The 18,675-nt window shown below is 44.5% G+C and overlaps 3 protein-coding genes across 5 annotated transcripts; 2 read left to right on the top strand and 1 right to left on the bottom strand.

The window, feature by feature from the left end:
* The first annotated feature begins 218 nt into the window (after positions 1 to 218).
* On the top strand, positions 219 to 2,407 carry elac1 (elaC ribonuclease Z 1). Of its 2 annotated transcripts, none has more exons than XM_042100304.1 (3): positions 219 to 493; positions 666 to 1,136; positions 1,633 to 2,407. In XM_042100304.1, exons 1-3 carry the CDS (start codon positions 337 to 339, stop codon positions 2,109 to 2,111), a joined length of 1,107 nt encoding a protein of 368 aa, XP_041956238.1. In that variant the 5' UTR covers positions 219 to 336; the 3' UTR covers positions 2,112 to 2,407. The 2 variants fall into 2 exon arrangements, with proteins under 2 accessions (XP_041956238.1, XP_041956237.1); XM_042100303.1 differs by having other exon boundaries at positions 219 to 514.
* A 253-nt stretch (positions 2,408 to 2,660) lies between these two features.
* Positions 2,661 to 12,082, top strand: smad4 (SMAD family member 4). Of its 2 annotated transcripts, XM_042100297.1 has the most exons (12): positions 2,661 to 2,882; positions 3,638 to 4,058; positions 4,221 to 4,395; positions 4,499 to 4,528; positions 4,752 to 4,970; positions 5,526 to 5,651; positions 6,176 to 6,283; positions 6,374 to 6,424; positions 6,515 to 6,698; positions 7,329 to 7,497; positions 9,739 to 9,877; positions 10,178 to 12,082. In XM_042100297.1, the coding sequence occupies exons 2-12, from the start codon at positions 3,819 to 3,821 to the stop codon at positions 10,387 to 10,389; spliced, it is 1,653 nt and encodes a 550-aa protein (XP_041956231.1). In that variant the 5' UTR covers positions 2,661 to 2,882; positions 3,638 to 3,818; the 3' UTR covers positions 10,390 to 12,082. The 2 variants fall into 2 exon arrangements, with proteins under 2 accessions (XP_041956231.1, XP_041956232.1); XM_042100298.1 differs by lacking the exon at positions 5,526 to 5,651.
* A 1,339-nt stretch (positions 12,083 to 13,421) lies between these two features.
* On the bottom strand, positions 13,422 to 17,344 carry LOC121715015 (RNA-binding E3 ubiquitin-protein ligase MEX3C). The gene is made up of 2 exons (XM_042100294.1): positions 16,602 to 17,344; positions 13,422 to 15,942 (listed from the first exon to the last, which is right to left on the bottom strand). Exons 1-2 carry the CDS (start codon positions 17,131 to 17,133, stop codon positions 14,765 to 14,767), a joined length of 1,710 nt encoding a protein of 569 aa, XP_041956228.1. The 5' UTR covers positions 17,134 to 17,344; the 3' UTR covers positions 13,422 to 14,764.
* Positions 17,345 to 18,675: the final 1,331 nt, after the last annotated feature.

The raw sequence follows: 18,675 nt of genomic DNA, 5'->3' as shown, positions 1-18,675 counted from the left end.
AACAATTAAAGAAAAAATATATATATATTATATATATATATATATTTATATGTGTATATATATGTAAATTATATGGTTTTATGTAACAGTCCTTCCAAAACATCTTGAAACGTCGCCCCGCCTTTGTACTCCTGAACGCACCCTTACATCATGTGACAAGAAACGACCAATAAAACCTTCTGATTGATACAAAGACTTCTTGACTATCATCCAATCAGCGATGACGTCGCTCCTTCAACGCAACAACGTGTTGTGCTTGGCAGGAAGCTGAAGCAAACATGTTTTCAGTGACGCTAAGAATCGAAAATTGCCCTTCGTGTTTTTAAACTTTTTATTATGTCTATGGACCTGACGTTCCTCGGGACGGGATCAGCATACCCGTCTCCACATCGCGGTGCCTCAGCAGTGGTTCTTCGTACCGAGGGAGAATGTTGGCTCTTCGACTGTGGAGAGGGTACACAGACACAGCTGATGAAGAGTCAACTTAAGGCTGGTAAACAGAATAAGTCAGCAGGTTCTTAATTCCTACCAGATCGCAAATTGTTCTCAGCAGATGAAACATTGGACATGAAAGTTCCTTGAATAAAATGCATTTAGGTATTTTGTGATGCGTTTGTTCTTTCCATGTGTGTTTGTAATTCCACAGTTGTGTTCTCTTTACACAGGTAAAATCAACAAAATATTCATTTCTCATTTACATGGAGATCACCTCTTTGGCTTACCAGGGTTGTTGTGCACTGTGAGCCTCAACTACAGTCCCACGCAACCCCCAAACTGTGTGGACATATATGGCCCAGTTGGTCTCAGGCATTTCCTACGTGTTGCCTTGGAGCTATCAGGCTCTCAGCTCGTTTTCCCTTATGCTGTCCACGAGCTTGAGCCCACCGGGGACCAGTGCCCCCCAGAGGGCCTGCTAAGTCCCACAGTGACACAGAGCAGTGAAAGTCTTCATCCTCAAGAGCGGCCTGGGCGCACCATCTGTTTGGAAGGAGAGAGTGACTGCTACTTGCTTTTCGAAGAAAAACATTTCACAGTAAAGGCTTTTAGGCTCTTTCACCGGATACCATCCTTTGGGTTCTGTGTACAGGAGCATGATCGTCCTGGACGTCTTAACACCCACTTATTAAAAGAATTAGGTATGTCTTTTCCATTTTTGTCTTGCATGCCATAGGGAAGTAGGCAACTATGGTGTTAAATGGGATGCAATACAGTGTTTGAAAATGTAAAGATTTACAAAACTTGGTGTGGCTATGAAAAGTGCAGGGGAACACAAGGTCAGAACGCCTAAACTTGTATGCCATTACATTGGGGGCCAAATAATTTCTTCAATTTAATATTCACCCTGCATTTAAAACATATCTGGATCTCCATCAAGTTTTGACCACCATCTGTCACTGTCAAAACGGTTGTATCATTTCAGCTAATGCACATTATCACTTATCAACAACATGTCGACAACACTTCTGCTTGCACTCACTCACACACACACACACACACACACACGCACACACACGCACATACACATACACATAGACACGCACACACACACACACACATGCACATGCACATACACATAGACACGCACACACACACTCTCACTCATTCACTCTCTCATGCTCTCTCTCAAAACAGGACTGACACCAGGACCACTGTATGGGCAGCTCAAAAATGGGGAGACCATTACTCTGGAAAACGGACAGGTAGTGAAACCAAGCGAAGTCCTGGAGCCAGCCATTCCTGGCCGAAAAGTGTGCATTTTTGGTGACTGTAGCTCACTGCTCGGGGAAGGCGGGCTGAAAGCATGTCGTGGAGCAGACATTCTCGTCCATGAGGCGACCCTGGCCGATGGCTTCCAGGAACGAGCTGTTGAGCACGGGCACAGCACGCCAAGCATGGCAGCAGCCGTTGCTCGTTCCTGTGAAGTGCGCCGTCTGGTGCTCTATCACTTTAGCCAGAGATACAAGCCTGTTAGTCTGCAAAAGGACAGTGAAGAGGATGATGTCCTAGAGCTCCAAAGGCAGGCTGAAGATGCATTGAAAGGCACTGCCACAGAGGTTTCGCTGGCTGAGGACTTCCTCACTTTGCCCATACCGATCAAAAGATCAAACTGACCTGAGAATAGGTCACAAAATCCTTGCCACTGATGTGCTTTTATCTTATAAATTATCTGACAGTCATGGATCATTAATTACTTTGCCACAGAAAAGTTTGACTGCAGATTTTATTTTAAATAAAATGACTACACATCAGTAGTGGACATGAGATGTCCATCAATAATATAACTGGTGCACAGGTGCTCTGACCAAACTGAAACCTGTGGGCACTTGTTGTACACAGTTGGGTCCCCTGTATATTAACTTCTGCAATTGTATGCTGTGTCTCACAATAAAGATGAATAATTTTTGTATTTTCGTGTTTCTCTAAAAATAAAAACTCATCTGTTTTAGGTTTCACATTTCTATATGAAATCAAAGGTAGTGCTGCAAGGTAGGCCTATGTAGCTAAAGGAAACAGTTTTACCATGTTATTTTAATTAAATGGGGAAAACATTCAGGCGATTCTATCGCCGTATAAAACACACACTGCTTTGATGTGTGTTCCCGACTGTCAATGTCGTCAGGGGGTTACTAGCCTACTCATGCGCATATCGCCATGTTGATTGAACTCGGACCAGTCCAGTCGCTGTGAGGAGCGTGCGTGGGCGTTGCTACATGAATCTCAGCTGATGTTTAGCGGGCTACCAGGCTTGCAATCAAGTTTTAATTTTAATTTCGGAATTAACCCTTTCCGAGTGGCATGTGCTGATTCGTTTGTTGTATGATAAGCAAATAAAATACTCTGCAAACTTGCATACGGAGAGAAATGCATTAACCCTCGGAACGGTAAGATTTATTGTTGACTAGCTCACGGCTAACGTTAGCTATTAATTCTGGAAAGGGACGTCGTAGTTAGCAAGCTAACATTAGCTTGATGCTCAGGTTTGCTGTTATAGGCCATGGATTGAAGTATACAAACAGGCATACACACAGATACATATAAATACGCAAGAATTTAACTTAAAATTGAACTGAGTTGCGCTTTGCGCTGTCAAGTTAGACAGATATTTATGATCGATTTATTTTTGCCAGTAGCAGTTCTTGTCTGACTGCAACCTAGCCAGCTGATGTTAGCTGACCTGAGCTAACGTCACTCAACGCTAGTATTTAGGAAATTATGTGATTGCTGTTGCGCAGCAAATTAAACGTTGAATATTGCCTTTAGAAGCCAATACAATATTTACGATGGAGAGGATATGATTTAACATGGGTTATTTTCATCTTAACTACAATATACCCGCTGCTCTTTAAAATGTACACAACTGGCTAGATAGCATGCTAAAGCAATTCATTATGGTTAAATGCCCATTATCAAGCTACTTCGCGGAAGCTATGCTAGGTAGCTAGCTATTTACAGTCACGAGAGGTGTTGCGTTCAATGTGTTCCGAATGGAAACAAGGGTTTCCCAACAAGGCCTGCTTTCCAGTGTCACCATGGATCTCCGTGACAACTCTTACCTTTAAGTTGTAACATGTTCATTGCTTCATCACCTACTCCCACTTTACCTAATGAAATTGCCTACATGTTCTTACCCTCACAGCTGGCGGTCAGATGTTGAAGTCCAGTACACTCTTAATACCTACACCTGCTCAACAGGGACTAAAGTCTTTTGGCGTGCTGTGATACTCCAATGGAAAGAGCAACAAGTGTGATGAATTGATACATTGGAAACTTTTTTTGCGATTCTGTTGTGTGATCCGAGTAAACAACAAACATCCAGGATGTCAATCACAAACACACCGACCAGTAACGATGCCTGCCTTAGCATTGTGCACAGCTTGATGTGCCATCGACAGGGTGGCGAAAGCGAAAGCTTCTCCAAACGAGCTATTGAAAGCCTGGTAAAGAAACTGAAAGAAAAGAAGGATGAACTGGACTCTTTAATCACTGCTATAACCACAAATGGAGCTCACCCTAGCAAGTGTGTGACAATTCAGCGCACTCTGGATGGTCGACTACAGGTAGGGATGAACACAAATAGCTCAAAAAGGCTTTTAGAGCAAGACATTCAACTATCTGTTTCTGTGCAGATTGTTGGATGCACTTTGCAGTCTGTGCTTCTGGGTTCATGTATACCATAGTCATTTCTTTGTCAGACCCTGATTTCAATTGTCTTATCGCAGGTGGCTGGGCGCAAAGGTTTCCCCCATGTGATCTACGCGCGGTTATGGAGATGGCCCGACTTGCACAAAAACGAGCTCAAGCATGTGAAGTACTGCCAGTACGCATTTGATCTCAAGTGTGACAGCGTCTGCGTCAACCCCTATCACTATGAAAGGGTGGTGTCCCCAGGCATTGGTGAGAGAAACGCTTGTTTCTGTTTTTCCAGTGCATCAAGTACAAACTCTGTGAAGTCTACAGCTGATCTACTACTCACAATATGTCTTCATATCATTTGCAGATCTGTCAGGATTAACACTAACCAGCTCTGGTAAGTGGTTAACCAATCATATGATTTAATCAACAGTCAATTTCAAATTGTAGTCTAGTAATGGTTGTTTAGTTATGTACTTTCTGAAACTTTATTTGTGAGTGATTTTGTGTTTGTCACCTTAACACAGATGCCGTATTAGTAAACTCATGTGGTAATATTACATCGGCTGCTGTATGACTTCTACATGACTGCTGCTCCTGACGTTCTTGCTCTCCCTCAGGGCCCAGCTCCGGTTTAATGGTGAAAGATGAGTACGAGTACGACGGCCCGTCTTCCCTGCCCAGCATCGAGGGGGGTCACTCAATACAGACCATCCAGCACCCCCCCTCCACCCGTGCGGGCCCCTCCGAGTCCTTCAGCAGCCCTGCCCTCCTGCCCCCCTCGGACGCAGGCAGCTCGGCCTCCACCTCTGCCTTCCCGGGCATCGCCGTCGGATCAAGTGAGACGCAACCAGGGTTCCCGTTCATAACTGCTGCCTCCTTTTTTCCTCCATTAATCCCCTCTTCTTCCCTACTTGTCCCCATATCTCCCCATTCACCAACAAGACTGGTGGTCTCGCCAGTGTTATGACACCATTGCTTGTCACTTTGCAGTATGCCTTAGTCATCATTTTGTTAGTGTCTGTGTACTTGTGTGTACTAGATTATAGTATGTTGGTACCCTGTCTTTTAGGAATGCAGTAATCCATGTAGTTTTGCCATTGTCTTTCTCTACTGATGGAGATTTTCAGCTCATTCCCATCATCCATCACAGCTAGTGTCCATTTTAGGAGTGATTTTGAAAAGCTTTCTGGAAGCAGTCCATTTTGGCCGGGTTGAAAGCTCTCGACTGCCTGGTCTGGCGTGGTCCGGCTTGGCCTGGTCGTGTGGTGGTGCGCGCCTGTGTGTTGTGTTGTTTTCCCGAATGTTCCTGTGTGTGTGTGTGTGTGTGTGTGTGTGTGTGTGTGTGTGTGTGTGCGCCCCGCACCAATCCTCCTGCCGCTTCTCTTCCCCAGCCCAGTCCAGTAGCCTGTTGCCAGGCTGCCGCGGGGAGGGGCTGCTGCCGACGGCCGCTGCCCGGACGGCACGAGGAGCCCAGCAGAACGGCTTCTCCCCCGCCACGCCGGCCACTTTCCACCACAGTAAGGCCCCACCCAACCCCACCCCTGCCCTTCCCTCCCGAAAACCCCCAACCTGTCTCTCTGTCCACACACGGGGGCCCGTAACCACCCCCTCCACCACGTTTCTCTTGAGGGGGGATGGAAAGCTTTTCAACATCATCCTAGGGCAGTGGTCTTTGACGCTTTTCTGTTCCCTGTCAATTAGTGGCACCACAGGGTCAGAACATGTTTAATTCCGTTTGTGAACCATTATATAATCCCTTTGGGGGTGGTTGTTGTTTGAGGACCACTGCACTAGAGCATCCTGTCAAAAAGATACACCTGCTCTTTTCCATTGGTTGGTGCTGACTAGTCTCTCATCCTCCATGCCTCCATGTTCCTCATGCCTCCTGCATGGTCTCGTCCTCATGGTCTTTTTTTTCCCCCTTTTTAAAACATGTTTAGTGGTGTGAAGTTGGGTTGAGGGGACTATTTGTCTTTTTCCCTCCTGTGGGTTTTGAATGTAAATTGTTGTAAACGTCTATCCACACTTCACCCCTGTGTAGATGCTACCTCCAACTGGGCAAGAACCAGCAGCTTTACCCCCAACATGCCTCACCATCAGAACGGACACCTACAGCATCACCCCCCGATGCCCCATCCTGGACACTACTGTAAGCATCCACAGCACAACAGGTTTGCACTGTTTTATGAGTGAGCGTAATGGCACTTAGCAGATGTCCAATGTTTTTTTTGTTTTTCAGGGCCAGAACACGGTGAACTTGCGTTCCAGCCTCCGATTTCAAACCACCCTGGTAGGACAGCGATCACAATATTGACCTGTTTGACATTCACTAATTCACAAATTTCAAATGAATAAAACAATTTTGCTCTTCACCCCTCAGCGCCAGATTACTGGTGCTCTATTGCCTACTTCGAGATGGACGTGCAGGTGGGCGAGACGTTCAAGGTGCCTTCTAGCTGCCCCATTGTAACGGTGGATGGGTATGTGGACCCGTCCGGGGGAGATCGCTTCTGCCTGGGCCAGCTGAGCAACGTCCACCGCACAGAGGCCATTGAGAGAGCCAGGTAAAGCCCCATGTAGTGTTCTGATGTCCTCTGCGTCATCTTTTAATACTGGAAAGTGATGCTTCCTCTTAGTAAATGTGTGTAAAATGTTTGTAAGCCTCATGAATAAGAATGCACCACATAAAAGGCTTTCAAACTCTAATAATAATACTATTGACTAACAGTAACGCATGTCCAAACTAAGCTCAAGATCGCATACCTTTACTATTACATTACTTTACATTCACAGTGACACACTTTTTTTCAAGTAGTGAGTGTTAAAAACATGCAAAGGAGAAATTGATTGTGTACATGATGTTGCTATGTTTTGTTTAGCTAAATTGCTAGCTCATTGACTTGGCTAAGGCAGGTAGCTAAGCAACGACCCATTGTTGGAAAAAAAAAAAAATGCAGCCCCAAAAAATTGGAACTATTTTTAACTTTTTTAGAAGCCTCACTTTTTTACCTGCTTGCACCTCGCTTAAAAAAAAAACGAGGAGTGTTGCAACGGTCAGTCACACTGCTCCTTAGGGAAACCATTGAATTTAAGCGCCTGGAGGAGAAACATTGAACCCCCTCTCCAGTTCTAGATGCTCAGAAATAGTATGAAACCTGATGCCCGTTGACTGAATGTGCCCATGCTTTTTCCAGACTACACATTGGGAAAGGTGTCCAGCTGGAGTGCAAAGGGGAGGGCGACCTGTGGGTGCGCTGCCTGAGTGACCACGCCGTGTTTGTCCAGAGCTACTACCTGGACCGCGAGGCCGGCCGGGCCCCGGGGGACGCCGTGCACAAGATCTATCCCAGTGCCTACATAAAGGTACCGCTGGCTCTCTGCACATCCACACAGCCAATGCATTCTGATTGAAATTAATTTGATCCAAAGCAACAAAGCCCAAGTGTAGCAAATGTGGGAGAGTCTAAGCCCACAGCACTGATATGGTTCCATGATTTTAGTACCACCCATGTACCATCTGACTCCTCATTTCCCATTAGCAGCACCAGCCGGCTCCTGTATTCTGGTCTAGCTGGTTGAAACGAAACCCCTGGAAACATTCTGACGGTTGGTCCCTACAGTGCGCTGGCAGGCTTTTATTGTCAGAACTTGTCACTCTCTGGCAGCGGAATGCTGAAATTGCCACTGGCATGTTCTACGAATTGAGCAACTGGGACATCGTGCTTCTCAGCTCCTCATTCTAAAACGGCCTTTTCTCAGACGGTCTCAGATTTTGTATTTACATTTCTTCATAGATAGATAGATAGATAGATGGATACTTTATTGAAATACAATATATAAAAATATACTAAAATACAAATTACAAAAATACAAATTATACTAACTAACACAATCTAAATCAATTCTAAAAACAGTATCCACATAGTGGTGATTAATCAATCAGAGGCGCTTGCAATGACTGAGGCAGGGACTGAGCCTGTGATTCTCTGTGCATAGTAAGGTATGGTAAGGTGCTCTGTGTGAATGAGTGTCATGGTGGTAGTGCAATGGTGATGGTGGTCATGGTGATAGTGCAAATGAGTAAGTCCAACAGTGCAACAATGCAGAAATAAAGTAAAGTCTATATATCTATATATTTAACTATTTAAGAAAATGTATAAGTGTGGCCACAGTTCGGCTGTGGCATGGGGGGGGGGGGGGGGGGGGGGGGGGGGGGGGGGTTATGCATATGTGCTAAAGTGCTAATATAGCGCGCAAACAGTGAGGCATAAAGACAGTGGTAAAAGTGGCTAGTGGACAGACAGTATCCAAACATGGAGGGGGTGAAAAGGCAGACAGACTATGCAGAGAAGTCTATCTTTCCTCTTCCCTTAAGTGAGGCATTGAACAGTTCAATGGCCTTGGGGACAAATGACTTTCTCAGTCTGTCAGTTGTGCAAGGCAGTGAGCGAAGTCTCCAGCTAATCAGGCTCTTCTGCTTAATAATAGTGCTGTGGAGTGGGTGACACTCATTGTCCAAGATGTTGATCAGTTTGTTCAGGGTCCTTGTGTCAGATAGTGAAGTGATACACTCCAGTTCAGCTCCCACTACAGAGCCAGGTTTCCTTACCAGCCTGTCAATTCGCCCAGCATCCTTCTCCTTGTGCTTCCTCCCCAACATACTACTGCATAGAAGAGGACGCTGGCAACAACAGACTGGTAGAACATCCTGAGGAGCTTACTGCACACATTAAAGGACCGCAGCCTCCTCAGGAAGTACAGCTTGCTCTGCCCTTTCTTGTAGAGTGCATCAGTGTTGGCTGACCAGTCCAGTTTATTGTCCAGGTGGAGACCCAGATACTTGTAGGTGCTAACCACCTCCACATCGACCCCATCAATGTGGACTGGTAGCAGAGTGGGCTTAGACCTGCGGAAATCCACCACCATCTCCTTGGTCTTTGAAGTGTTAAATTGAAGATGATTAAGTTTGCACCATTGCACAAAGTCCTCCACCAGGCTCCTGTACTCCTCCTCCTGCCCGTTCCTGATACACCCCACAATTGCAGTATCATCAGAAAACTTCTACGTGTGGCATGACTCGGTGTTGTAGCAGAAGTCAGATGTGTACAGGGTGAACAGGACTGGAGAGAGCACAGTTCCCTGTGGCGCTCCGGTGCTGCAGATCACCGTGTCAGAGAGACAGTTCTTCAGTCTGACGAACTGTGGTCGCTCGGTCAGGTAATCTGTAATCCAGGTTACCAGGTGAGCGTCCACACCCATCTGCAAGAGCTTGTCTCCCAATCTGAGGGGCTGGATGGTGTTAAAAGCACTTGAGAAATCAAAGAACATGATTCTCACAGCACTTTTCCCCTTGTCTAGGTGAGAATGTGTCCTGTGTAGAAGATAAGTGATGGCATCGTCCACGCCCACTTTCTCCTGGTATGCAAACTGTAACGGGTCTAGTGCATGGCGTACCTGGGTCAGGGATTCATAAAATCATCCACAGTGGTGGACGTCCATCCATATGTGTATGTGTGCTGCACCCATGACCTGGCTGTTGTTTGCTCCTTGCCTTGTAGAGATCAAGGAACACTACAACAAATGTGTTTGTGTTTGTGTTTCCAGGTGTTTGACCTGCGCCAGTGCCACCGGCAGATGCAGCAGCAGGCGGCTACGGCACAAGCGGCGGCCGCAGCCCAGGCGGCAGCGGTGGCGGGAAACATCCCAGGGCCAGGGTCAGTGGGAGGAATCGCGCCGGCCATCAGTGAGTCCCTCTCTTTCTTCCAGTTCAGGCTTCAGGCTCTTTCTTCCAGTTCAGGCTTCACTTAGGCTCAGTGTAGTGAACGAACACTGGGAGGTTTCACTAGGGGATTATAGTCAATACCAGTGGGGCACTGGTCAACTGGAAATGGGAAAGGACCTCTAAATGTTGTGTCTTATTGTTATGTGGTTTGTAATATTCAAGTTTGTCTTTTACATGAGGATGCAGCTATAGAATAGGGTTACATTACAGCTAAAACTGTTGACTGCAACATAAGCCCTGCTCTCTCCGACCCCTGCACAGGTCTGTCTGCAGCGGCAGGCATTGGTGTGGACGACCTGCGGCGCCTGTGCATCCTGCGCATGAGCTTTGTGAAGGGCTGGGGCCCTGACTACCCGCGCCAGAGCATCAAAGAGACGCCCTGCTGGATCGAGATCCACCTGCACCGCGCCCTGCAACTGCTGGACGAGGTGCTCCACACCATGCCCATCGCTGACCCACAGCCCCTCGACTGACCTGTTTCTCCAAACAGCTACAAACAAAACACTCAAACAAACAAACAAACAAACAAACGAACGAGAGAGACCTGAGACTCTCCCGCCCTCCTCGTCTTCACTGTGATGCCTCCTGGCAAATTGGGAAGCCCAGGGAGAATCCCCACTCATCCCAATGCCCCTGACAGGAGACAACGGCTTCTGTATGAGTTTCAGAGTTCTGTTCTGTCACCAGGAATGCAAAGATCACTTTTTCTTTTTTTTTTTGTTGCTTTTTTTTAAACTTCACTGGTAGTTTTTTTTTCTTCTTCTATGTATCCGTTACCTCACAGCTTCTCCCTAAAAGGAGTCTATGAGACTGCCACAGCAACAAAGAGAACATAAGGGTAGTGAGGGTAGGAGAGAATTAAGGGGAGGTTTTGTTTATTTTCCTTCACCCCGGTCCTCCTCGATAGGTCAGGATTCTAGGCTGTTACCCTGGGATTAGAGTTGCATGTGTGGCAGAACATTTGGTGAGAGGAGATGGTTTAATTTCCGCTCATCCCAATTCATCTCCTCCACTGATAATGCAGGTGATTTGGTTGAACGAGAAGATGGGGCAAAGTATATTTATACAAATGTGTGTGGGTGTTTGACTTTTTCCATCTTGTGCATATTTTACAAAGTAATTGTGATAATGTATTTTAGCACCTTTTGATATATAATAATGTTAATTCCATATCCCAGAGGAAAGCGCTATGGATTGAATGATGATTGTGTCGCATAGATTAAGATCCAGTACCCACACTAGAAAGATTTTATCCTTTTTTTTTAATTTTTTAATGTTTATCCTTTTTTTTGTTTAAGTGGCATAGTACATCAAGATAAACTGAGTTTGACATTTTGCACTAAGCTATATAAATATATGTATATGTTTTTTTTTTTTTTTTCCCAAGTAGCTAACCACACTTACTGTAGTTATTTTATGTTTTTAATGCATGTAAAATTTTGCATGCGAGTGGCAAAAACGATTATTATTGGTTCTTGTCCTAGAATGTCCTACTGACTACAGTGGCTTGCCATGAACAGATAATTAACTGTTTGGAATGCTCTTCAAATCATTGGTGTGAATCTTGACTCCAGTTAAGAACACCTAATTGCTAAGCTAAAGACTTCCAGCTTATTCAAAAGATCCACAGAAGGATGAGCCCAGCAGGTAAACTGCCACCTTGACTTTGCCCAAATACTAACGCTGTACATCATCTCTCCATTTCATTTTGTTTTCTGTTTTGGTTCTCTGCCCGACCATTCAGTTTACTGATGTCTGGGATTGCCCTCCAAAATAAATAAACATCTTTCATGAAGTGTCCTAGAGCCATACTACGAAGCTGTCGTTTTACCATGTAGGTTTCTTTTTCTAAAAGGCATGTTAAAGTGGATATTACTTTGTGTGAATTCTTGCCGTTTTCATTTCTTACTTTAAAAGCAGCTTTAAAAGAGTTACACTTACACTTTTTTCCATTTCAGCAGATCTAGTTGGATTCTATATTGTGTAATATAATTAGCAAATAGCAATATTAAATCTGTTTAAATTAACCTGTATGAGGCATATTACTGATCATGTCAAGTGATAGTATGGTATTATTGCATTATGCAAATTGCTCTGACAGAATTCTTTTTTTTAGTTCTGCCATAAACACTGAACAGTTAGAGGGCAATAAAAAGTTATTTCTTACATATTTGGTCAAGTCTTTGTGAAGTGAACATACATACAAATGGTGATAAACTGTGATGCAGACACTAAGTTAAATAGGTGCAGGCATTCCCACCTACTACCATACACTAGAGACCACAAGGTCTATGCACTTCCAACAATGATAATTTCTTTTGTTAAATATTCACCATACAGTTCTATTCATACTTGGTTGAAATAGGTTGACGTTAACCTTGTGTCAGTAATATTGACTTTTGAAACCGAAGATTAATTCATCGTAAATCTCCATATTTACTAAAATATACCACAAATGAACCTATTCATATCTGTCAACATAATCTGGAGCCCAAAAGGATGCAAGCACAACTCGATAAGAAGCACAGCACTTTGTAGTAGGCTTTCTTCTGCTGGGTAGCAGCGTCACATTTAACCCATTTCCAGTGGGAGAGGGGAGGTCAAGGGTAAATTAAGTATCACTTACACACAAAACAAACAAGAAAAACAGGCTTTTTTTTTAGAATGAAACTGCCTTTATTAAGTAACTTTTAATATCAGAAAATAAAACTCTTAATTCTCTTTACAGCAAATATATAGTATCAGTGCTTTGGCCACATGACACATGAAGGCCATTAATCATAAAATATAATTTGCATTTAACCTTATTTTGTAGAACATATATGCCCTAATGTGTCCCTACATACACATAATGAAGGTAGTAAAATTAGCAAATACTTAACTGTTGGTGCAGTGAGCCAATATGTACACTGTACCGATAAACAATATCTGCATATATATATATATATATATATATATATATATATATATATAATTTCATTTATAGTTTGGTGACGTACAGACATATGCATCTTACATGTTAGATCCTTGGCCTTTTAGTTGCAGTGTACAATGTGGTATGTTATGAAAACATGCTTATGTGCACATTCCTCCTTGCCAAAAAGTCTAGTTAATCTTATTTTCAATACTGTTAAACTGCACTACAAGCGGAGGGCACTGACAATCAACAGTGCACTGCAGCTCACCGAGAGATTTTGCTCATACTATAGAAAAAAATATATAACCTTATCTTTAAAATTGTAATATATATATATATATATATTTATTTATAGGCATATGAAATGTAACTTCTAGAAGAAATAAAAAATAAACTTCTGTACAATTTTAACCAATCTACATTTAAAAAAACAATGCAAAAAATGTCAAGAGTAATCTTGAGAGGTTATGGACCAATGTGTTCTCCATCCGTTTGACCAGGACTCGTCAAGTACGTGGCCTTTGTCTGCGGCTCTTAAACACTGGGTTTGCAGTAGTGGTCGGAGGAAGAATTGTGTGGGCTGTTGTGCCGTGTTGTCAGTGGACAACGTGTACCTTTCTACATTGATGAGCACATCACAGAGAAAAGCAACTCACCCCTAATACAGCTTGCTCCCGCTCCCGCCCCTACTACACACACACACACCGACGCATGAGAACAGGTGTGGCCTTAGCCTTCACATTTGTGGAACTCTCCACGCCATGTACTTAGGACGTACCTGGCGCAAAAGATTTTTCTATCTGCGGACGTGCTGACTGTCTCAGACCACAGAGTGAATGATCTGGCTGGTTCCTTTAAGGCAATAAAGTTGTCAGTTATTTGAATCAGGCGATGTAATGAGAACCATCTCAGACAGCTGCATTCTCAACACTGTTTGAGTTCCCTGCCTAGAATTCTAGAGTTCAAGAGTGCACTTTTTCACTTGACTCTCCCTGCTACAAGAGAAAACTGTACAGGTTAAGCTGGAATGTCAGTGCAAGAACCACACCCATTTCCACTACATCGAAGACCACTATCCTGTACATCCACTGTTAAAGCAAAGATGAAAAAACAAACAAAAAGCTCATAGTTGGCGTCTAGTGTTTTAGCTAAACTAGCCGAGACAATGGTTCAAAGGCCGCAGACATGCTTTTTGTAAGTTAGAGTTCTATGGTAACACAACGCCCACAAAACTAAGGTTGGATTTTAATCAAGTGGAATTGGATTAGGCACGAGTTAATGTAAACGTAACTAGAAAATATAAAATCTAAGCATGTTCTTTGAAGAAATGGAAAGCACGGCAGTGCGTAACACTTCTTAATTCCCAAGGAAAAACCTACTCCACCCCAATTTCAGCAATTTGAGGATGAAAATGTAAAAAAATATTCAAAAATAAGAGGGAAAAAATAAAAGATACATGAAATCAACATAGCAGCTAAACACATGGGGTGTTTTAAAATGACAGGAAAAAAGTTAGACATTAGCCTTGATTTAAACTTTGCTTTAACCGTACGTTTTAACATTTCTGGAAATAAAAATACAAATGATAAAAAAATAACAGGATTAATGTAATGCAAAAATAAAACTCCATATTCTTTGATATTTCCTTATTCTTACTTTAACCCCCCCCCCCCCCCCCCCTTCTAACTACCAGCTACATCCTAAGGACCAGTCCCAAACATTACATCAAGTAGTACACATGCTCCCCCCTCACCCCATGGACCTCCCTTCTCACACCTCAGATCAGCTCAAATGCTACCTAGCTTGACAGCCTGGGTCTGGTACACAAATGCAAATGGGATATGCACCGTGTAGAATACTGTGAGTGCATACTACTCTGGAAAGACCGGGGTGCCCAGGGCCGGTCGAACATGGGGCAGTGACGATGGGCGTCACTCTCTTGGAAGCGAGTAGTGGCCACCTCCTCGAGAGGTTGGACCACAGAACTGGTGGTCGGGAGGGGAGTTGGAGGTGGTGCTGTCGCTGGAGGATGAGAAGGCAGGGCCGTAGTTGGGGAACTTGTGTGCATCCGAGCTGAGGTAGCCGCTCTGCACAAACTGGGCCATGGGGTGCTCCAGGGCTTCCTGAAAGGTGGGTGAGAGGCGCGGGGTCCCTGGCTGGCTGTCGCGGAACGAGGGGGCGCGGGCATCGAAGAGATGGATGCCCTGCTCGAAGGGGTTCCACACCATCGGCACGGGATTGACCAAGGGCGCCGCTGTCGCTAGGGGAAGACTGTCGAAGCCTGGGGGATCCAGCCCAGCCAGGTCCTCAGACCCTGCAGGGAGCATGGAGGACTCCCCAAACCAGAAGCTACCACCACCACCTCCACCCCCACCTCCGCTGCTGCTGCTGCTGTTGCTGTTGAATGGACTCGTGGGACTGAAGTCAGCCATGCGGTTTCCTCCACCACTGTAGAACGAGTCGGAGGAGCCACTGCCGAGGGAACTCGAGCTGTCGTTGCGATAGCTGGCGGTGATGCGGGCTGAGCCATTGCCGGTTCCCCGGTGGACTCCGCTTGGCAGGGCTGTATTTGAGTGGAGCCATGCCCCGTGGGCGGCCGTTTCGAAGCCGACGTCGGTACCGTTGCAGTGAAAGTCGTTGTCATCTGTGCTCATATCAACGCAGCTGCCTGTGCGCAGGGCGATGTGTGCTTCTATCTCTTCGCGAGCTCGGTCAACATTCTCAGGCATTCCTGTGACCTCAAACACAGGCTCTTTGTCGCGACTGGGTGTGACAATGTAGGTGTGAGTCTGCTGTTGAATTCGCTTTATGGTAGCACCTTTAGGCCCCACAACCAGACCCACTACACGGTATGGCACACGAACCTGGATGGTGGTTTGGCCAGGTAAGGTGGGGGCACCTGACAGACCAGGTGCGGCGGTAGTTAACGGTCCTGCCTTGTTCCGGGAAGCTCGGATGTGGGAAAAATGCTCAGCAGCTGAGAGGATCTCTCTCTTAGCCATGGCCACATCTTCTTTCCGGCCTGTAACTACAAATACTGGCTCCTCCCCTCTCACTGGTGTTTTGATGTAGGTGTTGGTCTTTGCCCTCAAAGCCTTGATTTTGCAACCTACAAGTGAGAAACCATGATTAGCAACAGACCTTTCACTTCTCACAGCAAGCACATCCATACAACACCACATATTTCCAGGTTTTCCACTAAGACAACGTGCCAACTTAGACATGTATATCAGTGTAGGTTCAATTACTTTTCCGTTAAAGAAGCAAGCTAGCCGTACCACAGCCCAACTTCAGAAAGAAAGACAGCATACCGCTGACTGTTCATCTACATCAACAACACTACACATAATCGACTACAACAATGAGTAGGATTGTGGTGAGGGCATAACTATGGTTGAGAGATAGCCTGGTTTATTAGAGGACTGGTGTTCGTACCAAATTAGAAGGTATGGCGTGGCCACGTTCAAACATGTAGCTAGCTAGCCCTATTTTTGCTAAGCACAATGCTAGTTCGCTAGCTAACAAGTTGAGTTAGCCAAGTTACATTGCCCATCCCCTTTCCCTTAGTTGCCTTATGACATACATATTTAGTAGTTTCAAAATGGAGTGTGTTAAATCGATCGCATGATCACGGACCAGTTGGACAGAACCCTGTACGTCACCTTGGGCGATTTATTTGGTACAAAGCTAACATTAGCTTCCGGCTAAATATGTCGCTTCCAAGCAAGTTAGCTTGTTAGCTAATAATCCAAGGCGTTGCAAACTCACCCTGTCGGCCGACAATTTCAGCTACGTGTTCAGAACTAGGCACCTCGACACATTCCTTGGTATTGACGCTCTTTCTTCTCATATTAATCAGAGGTGGTTCATATCCAGGTTCCCCATACGGTATTATCATCCCAGGAACCGGCTGAGCAGATGAATCGTCAAGCCCATCACTGTAGAGGACGACTGGCTCTTGGGCCTCATGTCCTGGGAGCATGACAGAGCCTAGCCCTGAGACATGGGCCTGTGCGAGCAGTGAATGGCTCACAGATTCATTCTCATTTAGTGCCTCTTCGTCTGATTTCTCTTCGTCGTCCTCCTCCGTTCCAGCTTGGTTGAGCGGTAAAGGCTGAAGATCCAAAACAGCTCCTAGCAAGCTGAAAGGCGAGGTCCGACATGGATGAGGAAGGGTTGGCTGTTCAGTTTGGCTTTGAGCGAGGTGGTCATCGATGCCCATGCCGGCAAATGTTTGGACTAGTGGCGGGAGCTCAGGCTCCGTTTCCTCGTTCTCCAACAAAGATGTGCTACTGGGCATGGTCAATGCTTGACGTTTTTTCCTAGACAATTACGGTGTAACACGTGCGGAACAAAGTAAATCATATAATAACGGAATTAAAATATCGTTGGCTTAATACGTTACACCCGTTTTGGCTGTAACGGCCAATGTTTTTGGACCTTTTTTCTATTAAAGTGGCTACAGTCCTCTAGCCTTCCCTTGGCTTCTTTGTCTCATCTTCACTGCAAGTAACCACGCCCTTGATTATATGAACTAATTTACTATTGGTCGTCCAAGCATTACATCCCTGTAGTTGGTGTTGTGTAGACCATAACTATTGGTTGAGGGAGATATATAACATCCACCCATTCTATGTGATTGGCGGTTTAGTGGAAAAGGAAACGCATTGTGTTCGTTTTATGACCCAAAATACATAAACAAACTAATGATAAACAGGTAACGAAATCTTTCCCAATGCACACCACAGGCCATCATATGGTCGACTATTTTTTTTAAAAAGACAATCATAATCAGTGTCATGGTAAAATGTCACTACGCTGGCAGCTTTTGTTCACGTGATTAGTGGACCCACTGACCCACTGACTTCACAAGAACCAGTAGGCTACATCATGAATTCAAGAGTAGGCTAGGCTAAGGCTACCATGGTAAGACTTAGTTTGCCCATAGCCTACGAATCATAGACAGTAAAAGATAGATACGAATCCACAAGAATCTTGCATTGGTAAAAATATAATATTGTATTGATTGGTTTATATGTCCAATGTTTTGTTTGACAATAACAATAAAACAAACCAGATTATAAATACATTTATTTCAGTTATTGCAAAAACATTTTTTACTAAATCTTATTTAAGTTTTAATCTATTTTTAAATTGGTTTTAGGCTTAAGTTTCCGAAATGACATACTGCACACTGTGTAGCTTTCTTATTTTGTCAAAAAAGGGGCAGTAGCCTATAGTAGGTCTACAACAGTATTTTCAATTGTAGTTCCCCTCCTGCTGGTGGAAAGACCTAAGTGCTCCCAGAGCAGGGACATCCCTCTCTATCTTCAAGAAGCTCTTGAAGACCCAACTCTTTCAAGAGTATACCTCCTCTCCTAAAACACATCTAGCAATCCAACACACCTAACAAGCACTTACCATGTCCTTCCCTTTTTTCCTTCCTTCTACCTTTCTTCTTGAACCACTCAATCACCAAATCATCTTCAACTACACTTGACTAGTACAACGTTTGCACTCTCATCCTGATAGTAGTATTGATGTAGCAGTACTTATCTAAGGTCTCTTTGCAATGTAGCTTATTCCTCATTTTGCTTCACTTTGGATAAAAGCATCTGCCAAATGAATAAATATATCACTTGATTCATCACTGTGTTTACTCAGAGTCTTATGATGTTTAAGTCACGATGAGGGCCAAGTGCAGTGTCTTCTGTGCATGTTGATTATAATTTCATTGCAAGCAGGCTTTGGCTAACTTTGTTCAAACTTATTTGGAATGAGACCTTAGGGGCCGGTGTCATTGTCATGGTCATTATCATTTTTCTGCATGGGTATCAGAGTG

The sequence above is a fragment of the Alosa sapidissima genome, chromosome 8 (genome assembly GCF_018492685.1).
Source record: "Alosa sapidissima isolate fAloSap1 chromosome 8, fAloSap1.pri, whole genome shotgun sequence".
Taxonomy (NCBI): Eukaryota; Metazoa; Chordata; class Actinopteri; order Clupeiformes; family Clupeidae; genus Alosa; species Alosa sapidissima.
The sequence above is the reverse complement of the archived record's forward strand: the minus strand, read 5'-3'. Positions and strand labels throughout refer to the sequence as shown.